Source organism: Opisthorchis viverrini (assembly GCF_000715545.1).
Source record: "Opisthorchis viverrini unplaced genomic scaffold opera_v5_140, whole genome shotgun sequence".
Lineage (NCBI taxonomy): Eukaryota > Metazoa > Platyhelminthes > Trematoda > Opisthorchiida > Opisthorchiidae > Opisthorchis > Opisthorchis viverrini.
In genome coordinates this window covers 186,692-197,220 of record NW_008751796.1, presented here as the reverse complement: position 1 = coordinate 197,220, position 10,529 = coordinate 186,692, and the positions used below count along the sequence as shown (strand labels likewise).

The following is a 10,529-nucleotide window of genomic DNA, read 5'->3' as shown; positions in this document are numbered from 1 at the left end:
GCCTTCCGCGACTTCTTGATGAAAGTCTGTCACGACATACTAAAACCCGTCAGTTCAACCGGAGAGAACACTTAGGATATTACGTAGCCATATAGTACATTTACTTTGTATCAGCGTCGGCAGCATGACAATTGTTCGACTTGTGTTTCACCGGGACAGCAAACTGGTGCATCAACGTGGCAAGCCTGCACGATGGCTGTCAGTTTCTTCCGCCCATAACCTAAGGCACTAGGGACCAGCGTTTAGATTTGAACCTAGTTTTTCATCAGTAGTTCCTGTCTCAAGAAGGCTTCAACAGTTTTGTTGCGTTCTTTAAAGAACTCAACACAAGTTCATTCCGAAATATTGGCAGCTCGGGTGTTTACTGTTGGTTGATCAGATGGCCGTTACTCTGTCCGCTGAGCTTGGCAATTGACTTGTAAATGTTTCAACCCCAGTCGAGGAGACATAGGCAGCGCGCCGTTGAGTTGGTTCACTCAATGGCGCGAGCCAACTGCCAGGCTCGACGAACAGATCAACGGCCATCTGATCAACCGCCAGTACAAGTTCATTCCACAGTTTTGAACACAAGAAGAAATGTTCCATCGGATCCGGGGCCTGAGGTATTGATTCCCCTTGATCAACTGGAAGAGATATCGAAGGAGCTGTCGTCGCCTTTATACGACTGAAAATATTTCAGAATACCTCCATAAGGAACCTCCGTCAGGTGAACACCTAGAGTAGACGGTTTCGGCTGTAACCAATTTTTACATTGTAAAGAGAGCACTGTCACTGTGAGAAACCACCGCCTAAGGAACATGTTGTGGCATCAAATTATGTGAGCCCGGTTTTTTTCCGATGGGAGGCTTCTTCACAAACGTTGTTACATCCTACAGGGACAACTGCTAACTGGTATCCAGCGAGGCAGGCTACCCGATGCGGAAATTTATTAAGAAAAAACCCACCCTGCACAGATGACACAGGGGGCATGATGGCTCAGGTGGTTAGAGTGCGAATTTAGTGACCGGAAGGTCCGTGGTTCGAACCCGACCTCTGCCTCTCGACTTCCCCTGTCTAGGCTTGGGCAACTTGGCAGTATCCCAGCCTCAGTGCTTCCTTCGGGTGACATGGCAGCTACGCACCGGAAGGGTGTTACAGCTGAACGCTTTGCCCGGCACAGAATGTAGAGCATCCTTCGAAGTCAAAGATTAAGACTGTGGATCTTCTATGGGTATGCCATCACCCCAACATATGATATATCAAGATGTGGTCTTTAAAAAGCCATTTCCGACCGGGATTCTGTATGCCGCTCCCAGATAGCACCTCGTGTTGCCCGGAATGATAATTGACGCTAGAAGTCTGATTACAATACCTCTGGTTGCCAACATTACTTCAGGCGCCCTTTTTGAAGGCACATACTATCACCGATTCACTTGAGCTGACTGGGACGCAGAACATAAGTAATACAAATACTGGGCTAGGATTTCAGCCCATTCTTGACCAGAATGATTAATGCTTATCAGTACCGGTGGCCCGGTGACCCTGGAGTGAGGAAGTGAATCTGTGTAGTTCCAATGCCCTCGGAGACCGCAAATCTATCGCTCACAGAGGAAAATGTTGGTAGCTCAGGTATCGTAGATGGTGGTCGTTGGCTTGTTCGCTGAGCTACGCACTACTACGCCTCACAATAACGCACTGATGACGCACCTCGATTGGGGNCAATCAAATTGCCCAGCTCAGCGAACAAGCCAACGACCACCATCTATCGCTCACAATTTGTTTCCCGATAGGATATCCAACTGAGTAGGGAGAGGAGGCCAGTCGACCCGTTCAGCGCAACAAATTGCTGGCCCTCTGTGCTAGAGATGGACTACCGTCTTGTCATTAACTGCTTCACTCTTTGGGGAGTTTCGGAATCTTCCTCTCCCTCTACTTCTTCAGCGCTCCGCATCCACCAGGTTTCTCGGTCAGTATGAACACCCATTTCACGTGACGGCCGAGGGTTTGTAAATTCTTACTAAATTATGGTCAACCTGAATGTCTCCAGGCCGTCTAACAACTTCGCGATTCGGTGACCTCATGTAGAACCATACTCAACTTTGGAGTCGGGAAGTAGCTAAATAGCGGGACAAGGGATGTGCAGTTTTTCCTCGAAAAAGAGGGAACAGCTACGGACAAGCACTCAGGTACTCCAGAACATCCAAGCTAATCTGTGCTAGCGATAACTGGTGACGATGTATATGGTGTACACTTCAGATACATGAATACCAGTGTGACCGAGCGCTTTGGGTTGTTTCAGAGGTTAGCTGCACACAAGAAACCTGTAACCAAGGGACGTTTGCCTTTGTCCGTGCGATTGGATTCTCGACAGAGGACCACTCCACTTCGCCTCAACAGCACTAGTCCCACTTCACTGATTACCCATGGTTCCTGCAACCACAACGATAGATGTGCGTTTTATCTGGTGTAAGGAGGCGACCTAAGCGTAGAATATCACGGCTACCGTCTGATGGCGTTTAAGTTGGCAGAATACAGAGGTGGTGATTCTTAGCAAGTTTGCGGAACCTTTCGAAAAGAGTTGCGGAGCGAACAGCGTTTTCCACGTGCGTAGCTTAAAACAATACCTAACTTAGCAAAACTTGTTGGTGCGGTCTCGGGATCACCAGAAGTATAAACAGGGATGAAAATCAGAAGGCGCGATCAAGTTGACAAACGTACCCAGGTTCTGAGTCCGCAGTTCATGAAATCAGCCAGTCGGTTTGCCATCTACAAATCGGGTACAGCTGCTACAGTTTCGGTCATTAGAATATAAAAGCGTGGGACACACAGCCAAGTATTGGAAGTGATGGCGTTATCAGTTAGTCCACATTATATATTGATTTGAAGGAATACGAAACAGGACAGTTAAGCGTTGAAGGCTATGATGAACGAGCATTTCTGACTGATTGAGCGTTATTGAGCCATGTCTGCTAGTGTCATCAACGACTGGTGAATTGAGCCCCGTGGCCTCCATCCAAGGGGGCGACGGTTGTCTACCCAACCTAGTTAACTGTTTTCAAACTTCGTTGCCAGGTCATATAATGTACCCCTTTCGGCTGCTTTCAATCAGCACCTGGCTGGGAGGTAGAGTCCTCTGGCAAGCGGAGTAGGTGTCCTAACCAGCGTAGCCTACGGAGCGTGTTACTTATCCATTGCGAGGAAATTCTGTTTTACTAAAATCATCCGGCGTATTTCAGCATCGCTAATCGGATGTTCCCGTAAGACCCGACCAATGCTTCAGTCGAGCACTTGCGAATTTCTTACGTCCTTTGCGAACAGAGACTACGTTTCTGATCCACAAAGTATGGATTGCATTGCAGCAGTGCATAAGCTGCTATCGACAGACAAGTAAATGTCACGCTGGCGCCACAGGCATCGGAAGTTGAGAAACGTTGCCCTGGCCTTCCAGATTCGGGAAGTAATCTCACCTCCGCCAAGTCCACCAGAACTGTCCAGGTAAACTAATCCGGCTACCAGGTCGATTGGTTGTTCTGTAAGCATGACGTTTGGGTTTCAACCCAAGCGTTTGACCCACAAGGCAGTGTGGGGATGAACGGTTCCGTTTGAAGATACTTCCCCTAACCTTAGACTTTCAACCACAAGACAGCAGTTTTTAGGGCTTTCTTGAGGGACCCTTCACAGAGCGAACGACTTAAAAGTGACCCACTTGGTGACAGGGAGACGGCCTGAACCGATGGCGCAGGGAGTAAGGCGCAAAACTCTTGATGCGGCCACGCACAGCAAGTGCATTTTGAGCAGCACCAGAATCTTTAGTTTTAAAAGTACTTGTACCGTACGGAGCGACCAAACACAGGGCGATCGGAGTGAGCAGTTTTCAGGACCGATCTTTCCACGCCGTCCTCACCCGGGGAGGGAGGCAGCATCGCTGCTTCCATAAATATGGACATGCTGGTCGTCTGAAGGAAACACCTTAATGCCTTCACACTTCCAAAGAAGAGGACTGTACGACTCTATCTCCAGACCACCTAGATTTATCGTAGTAGGAAGACTAACGCTTCGTCGGGCTGTTCCATGTTGACCTCACTGCCATGGTTGAACCTGAAAGAATTGATTCCCAGCGAATGTGGATCGCAAGAGCACTGAAGCGCGGCTACCCCGACAATGTGACAGCTTTAGATAGGGTATTTTACAAAAACAAGTAGTAAAGGATAGAGTCCAAATAACTGACCATACAGCCTGCAATCCTACTCAATTCAGAGTGCGAAAGTTACAGGCAATCAGGTGGACTGGGAGCCGACTCCGGTGGTTGAAGAATGCGTGGACAGTGCACCCAACTGTGAGGCAAGGCGATCGGGGTTACCAATTCTTACATATAGAGTATTGTCAGTAAGGTGGGAAGAAGAACACGAGTGCGTGGGAGAGAAAAGAGGCATTGGCAGTAGCTTGTACTTACCTACCTGCCAGTCTGCGCAGTGGAAAGGAAATGGAAATAGCTGATATCACCAAGATACAGCGGACGTGGCATGGTCTTGTGTAACTCATAATTGTACGGTATCTTCAATGAGGTCAGGGAACCCAAGCCTGGAGATAAGGGTGACCAGACTTGCCAACTAGTCTTTGGCTCAAAAACGTGACCACAAAGCAGCGGTACAAGACTACCCTAGTCTCACTTTTGACAGGAAAGCCACCAGCTTTCTATCCCCACTCAATCCGGAGGATCAGGAGACGGTCAGTCAGGCTGTTATCCATTAAGCGACTTGATGCTGGAGACTGCAAGTGTCAGCGGCACCTCCAGTGAACTGCCAAAACCGCCCGACCATGCCAAGGTCCAGTCTCATCGTGGAGTAGCTCAAAATTATCTACTGACCCGCGAGCGTGCGTTCACTAAGACTTGTGACCGGTGCAAACCGGTAGCCTTGTTATTGGGTATGAAAGTACCACACTGAGGAAACACCCCTAATGAAAACCATGACCGTGGGCGCTGGAAAAAGTTGCTGAGAACCCTATTGCAGTGCATCAAATCTGGTTGCCTACGTGCTGTAGCGTCTAATCTAATAACATAGGTACAGTTCTAAGTGTCCTTAAACTAAGTCTAATTCTGGTTTGGCACTGTTATCCCGAAGAGGGAGACAGAAGAATTGGTCACCTGCTGCCAAAATAGTCTGTTTACGGTATTTAACGTTAAGAACAATATTTGGTTATCACCCGGACACATTTTGCGGTGGACCATCCAGCATGGTCACCGCGATTGAGGCTATTCGAACACCATGCCTATTGTTCCAGACGAACCATCCACAATTAAATCAAGGTGTATGGAAAGGTTTGACCAAAGGCACCTCAGAGACACTCACCATTCTGATTAGCAGATTTGGCACTAGAATGAAATACTGTGAAATTCAGAGGATTTAGGTAAGCCATTTTCATCTTTCAACAGCATAATTTGATCACATGTGACCATTTCAAAAACTTGCATATCGCCTCATCCCTAAAATAATCGGGGGTACCCACTGCGTTGGATGCAATCAGCTTAACCTATCGCCGTCAAGTAGTGCACTCTTCCAATGAGTATGATTCGCAAGTCATCCAAGCCAGAAGAAACGGTGTTATCTAACGTAATTATTAGTGGTGGCGAGCAGTAAATATCAGCCATATCCAAAGGACTGATTGTCAGGCAAACGTCAGTTTAGCATCCATCGTTTCAACTTTCCTCGTGTCAAACAGTGAGCTCGATCTAGCATTTTCTGTCAGTCGGTAAGTTTCATTTCTCATACTATTCCGACTGTTCAAAGGCAATATGAAGTGACGGAAGAACTGGGAAACGGACACCCGTTCCAAAACGGCGTTTTGTCTCGAACATCTTAATAATCGACGACTTACGTGAAACTACTTACGTCAATGTAGCTGATCACGTGTCAATTATAGAGCGTTGTCAAGCTGTGAACCAAAAATAGCTTCAGTAAGTATAGTCTACTCGACCATCGCCCTCACGGAGCTTTACGCAAAATGTTCCCCCGTTTCGTGCACACGCGTTCCTGTTCCTGTCGATATGTCACCAAGTCGACAGCGACAATTTTTTGCTTCAGGACAACTAAGGTTGACGGGGTCATACCAAATGGATACTTTAGCCGTCGCATTATTCCGTGTAAAGCCGCCGTGCGACCCCAAAGAAGTACTGAGGCTTTCTATGCCCATACTACAGCGGTCGGATATTTTTTACCGGCAATTTCGAGAATTAGTCACTGAGCTAGTTCGTAGAACAAACTCCTTCACGCTCTTGAAAGGCAAATAATCAGAAACAACATGCGGAGGCCCACTACATGGCACAGTTGGCTGGTGTAAACACCAATACGCGCTAAGGGCACTAAGCACTCCAGGGAAGTCCATTAGCGCTCACAAAGTGCTCCATTACTACTCATAAGTTGAACAATTTCGGCTAGCCCCACGTGAAAATTCTGATTCTAATTAAGACTATAAATCGGTTCGCTGTAACAGGACCGGACTATAAGTCAAATCAAGTCTCGGGGTAGACGTCGTTCAGTTGAATCCTACGCTGTCAAGTTGAGTGAGCTTGATTTTGACTGACCATTAATACAAAATATTAGTGAAGCATGAAAAGCAGTGGCCCGGATCATTCACGTTAGGAAAACAGAAAATTCCACCAATTCCACCATCAAACACTCACTGGAAGTCATTAACACCCCCCAGTCACATGACTACTGACTCATACGAAGTGTGTACCAAAACGTTTGCCGGTTAGCGCGAGAATAGGCAGTCACTCAAATTACTTTTGGGCACAAATCATGCGCCGGACGCATAGTGCCTCCAGTGAATGCAGGTAGGCTAGGGAGACGAACACACATTAGATGTCTCCATTCATACTTTCCTGGTGAAAATAATCATAGGAACAGTTGAGTGATCACCTTGAAATGTACAACGGATTAAGGTCAAGCTAAATAAATCTTTGGCATGTTTCTTCCAGATGGCTGCTAAAGCAATTAGACTAGATGTTTCGCTTAAAACTGGTTGACTAACCACTGAGTTACTTCCAAACACTATGTGTCATATTGAGACTGTTTCTGTAAGGTGCACGTGACTCACATGACGCAAGAGCTAATCTAATAACCACCAATGAAGTGGTCTCAGTTCCCGAAAGCGTAAGGACCCGTTAAACTTGGGTCGAAAACTGCCGTCTGCCTGGGTGGAAACTCCGGGACTCAACTCCACAATGGTCAGTCATAAAGGGCTTTGGAAAAGCAATTATACTCGCGAGATTAGTGTGGCGAGAGATACTAAATGTGTCACCGCGTCAATGGAATAAGAAAGCACAAGACCGAGTTTCTTGCACCATGGTCACTTCCTGAATGTCACTATGATAACGTCGGCTTGGTAAGAGGCTGTTGTGAAGTCATCCTACCAAGGAAACAAGCAAGGCCATGAAACTGTCACCTTATACGTCTAGAAGTAGTGCACGGGAGATTGTGCAGTGGATTGAGGTGCTTATCGAGCATACCGTAGAACAGCAAAACATGGTTCCACGATGAACGGGTCATGCGCCACACTTCTCTCGCTGATTTAAGATTGACTAAAAGAGCCGTATTTCAGGATGAGTACCCATTTACTTTACACTCAGGATGAGTATGTTGACCACGCTATTTCTGTAGAAGCGCCCTATATATCTGGTTTCAAGTAATCGGTTGGCTGGACGGAGGATATCCGCGAACAGTAGTTCCAAAATTGGATTGTTGTTATTGTCAGAGTGAGGACGATAAGCTGCGTATCCAAGGGCTCCGTAATAGCTTCAGTGCACTCCTACTTGTACGCCACTAACATCTTACGTAAGCCGGCCTCCAACCTCTTTGCTGATCACTTGGAGTTACAGCGTACGGAAAGCCATATACAGGTGATCCAACAGAGCACCATCGAAAATTAGCAAATAACGACACCTACCTACAGAACAGTAAATGCAGAAATCGTAACGCCTGAACGACGAGTTAACAACGACGTCTTGAAAGTCGATAAACAGAACTAATGGCGTAGTGACTGTAAAACGCAAATGACACGTTGATGGCCTCCGATTCCCACAGATCGTCCGGTACTCCGTCTTGCAATAGAAGGCAGGTTCTGTGCCGAGTTTGGTGAATGCGCAGGGGCTTCTAAGGCCTTCACCTGTGCTCACTTTGGAAGCGACCAGCTAACGTGTCTGCGGTTACAAGACTGATTCCAGTAGTACGAGGTGACTTATTCAGACTATCACACAAAACTGAGCCTATCCACACTGAAACACACACGGATCCAAACAGATCCTGGCTGACGGTCAGGATTAGGAAGCTGTGTAACGGTTTGCTCGCAAATGAACGGGGCACAGAACATTGGAGGCACTCGAACGCCCACCAGATATCTGTGGCATAAACACTTCGAAGCGCGGGACTCTTTCTAAAAAAGCATGTCAATGAACCCCTGCTCCAATTAAGCCAAGCTGCCATTAGGGGTGACTCGGACCAATGGCTCCTTGCACTAATTTATCGGAATTCGAAGGTAGGTCCTGGTGCAAAAGGAACAGTGAGTAATACACCACTTGTAGTGGATACTTCTCATGCCCGGAGATCCACAGCAAACGTTCAAAAAAGCAATATGGCAGTACATATGCGGTCAGTACGGACACCTAGTGGCTAAAGTAGGTAGATTACAGTAAATAAGTGAAGCCTGGCACACCCTCACGAGCGTAGAAATTACTCCCGTACATACCAGCTGCCTCGCAAACAGTATTATTCAGTACTTCATTACCACCAAAAATTATCCAGACCCAGGGGTCCTTTGGCAATCACCGCGGTGTCCAGAGAAAGTGCACATCTTTTTGGTAGCTCACACAGCTGCTGTCCAGCAAGCAACACAAACGAGATGTAACGAACTGCCGAAGTAGTAGTAGTCAGTTGAAATGCAATGACACCTGATGAAGCTCACCCCCGAAAAACGAGTGCATACGCATAACGCAGTGTATTTCACAAAGCTACAGAGCTCAACTGATCAACCCTACATACATCAATTCGCGATGCCTCAGACGCGGTCATTTAGGAAGAGTATGCGGGATATGACGTAAAACGACGTTTGCAAACTGCATCCATCATTCACAGGGAAATTAGTGTTGGGTATACCAGATTTAAAACGCAATAGTCCAGTATGGTTATAATGGTGCAGGAAAGAATGAACCAAACAGCTGGCCGAAGCGCGGATGGCGAAAAGTAATTGCGATAGATCTGGATCACTGGTCAGTTTCACGCTCCGACGTCCACAGCTACAAACAATATGAGAGCGGAACAGAAAAAATCTTACCGTCAAATTATCCCGAAGTAGCTGCATAATCAAGGTACTGTCTTTGTAAGACTCATCCTTGATCTGATCGAGCCGGCTTATAGCATTATCGAAGGCAGACTTGGCCAATTCACATGCCTTGTCCGGACTATTCTCGATTTCGTAGTAGAATACAGAGTAGTTTAGGGCTAGTCCCAGTCTAATAGGATGAGTCTCACTAAGAGATTGTTTAGCCTTCTCCGTGGCTTCTTCATAGGCCTGATGGGATTTCTGAACGGATTCATTGCGCTTGTCTCCCGTTTGTACTTCAGCCAGGTAACGATAATAATCTCCCTTCATTTTGTGATAAAAGACCAGCCCGTCGTCTGTGGTCTCAGATGGCAGGGAATTTTTCTCCAGAATGTTCTGTGCGTGGAAAATGATGTAGGAGAATATACCTTACCAAGACCTCCTTGCAGACTTGCTCAAGCTCGTTCTCTATCTTTCGACGAAGTTCGTTCGTTGGTGACTTTTCATCCTCAGAATCCTTGTTTTTGATGCTTGTGATTACACGCCATGCCGACCGACGGGCGCCCACCACATTTTTGTAAGCTACGGAAAACAGATTCCGTTCATCGTTGCTAAGAGGTTTTTTCAGCTCCGTGAACTTTTTCATGGCGGCTGCCATATCAGTAAAGCGCTCCGCATGTTCAGCCAACTTCGCGATATGCAACAAAGCCTCCGGATCGGAAATATTTTCACGAACAACCCATGACTCGTCGGAAACCATGTTTGTTGCCTAAAGCAGAGGGGGCAAGGTTGCCGTGTTAACCGCCCGCCGAAAAATAGTTGAGTGCCGACTTAATGATTTCAATTCATTCGAACAACGAAGGTTCAGTAGATCGGTACGATGGATGCATCAGATACATATGCGATAAGGTAACCCAAGCCTCTTGGGTCTGGCTCACTATACACCCTAATTGGATTAAGATTCCCATGGCGGATGGAGGGAAGGATAGCTAGTCGAAACAGATTCACGGATTCACGGATTCACGGATTGATACACAGGATCGAGGCGTTTGCCCAAGTTTCCCGGGTCGGTTTTGCTCTTGTCGGTCAGTGGCTGTCGTTCACCTGCTAAGCACAAGTGAAAAAGGGTGTAGCACTGCTCTTTATGTTCTCAGCGCGGGGCAGTATGCTTGCCAGCGTGAAGATTCGCATAAATAAATGTCTAATAGTGCTTTAAACTGGGTTCTAGAAGG

The 10,529-nt window shown here is 47.0% G+C and overlaps 1 protein-coding gene across 1 annotated transcript in view; it reads right to left on the bottom strand.

Annotated features, from left to right (window-relative positions):
* Positions 1-3,794: 3,794 nt before the first annotated feature.
* Positions 3,795-10,529, bottom strand: part of T265_06616 (hypothetical protein) — a gene marked incomplete at both ends in the record, with an annotated part of 7,185 nt that continues 450 nt past the window's right edge. The window contains 6 exon segments of the mRNA XM_009171929.1: positions 3,795-3,935; positions 9,040-9,271; positions 9,362-9,693; positions 9,731-10,066; positions 10,322-10,401; positions 10,413-10,498. Coding sequence (XP_009170193.1) covers positions 3,795-3,935; positions 9,040-9,271; positions 9,362-9,693; positions 9,731-10,066; positions 10,322-10,401; positions 10,413-10,498 — 1,207 coding nt within the window.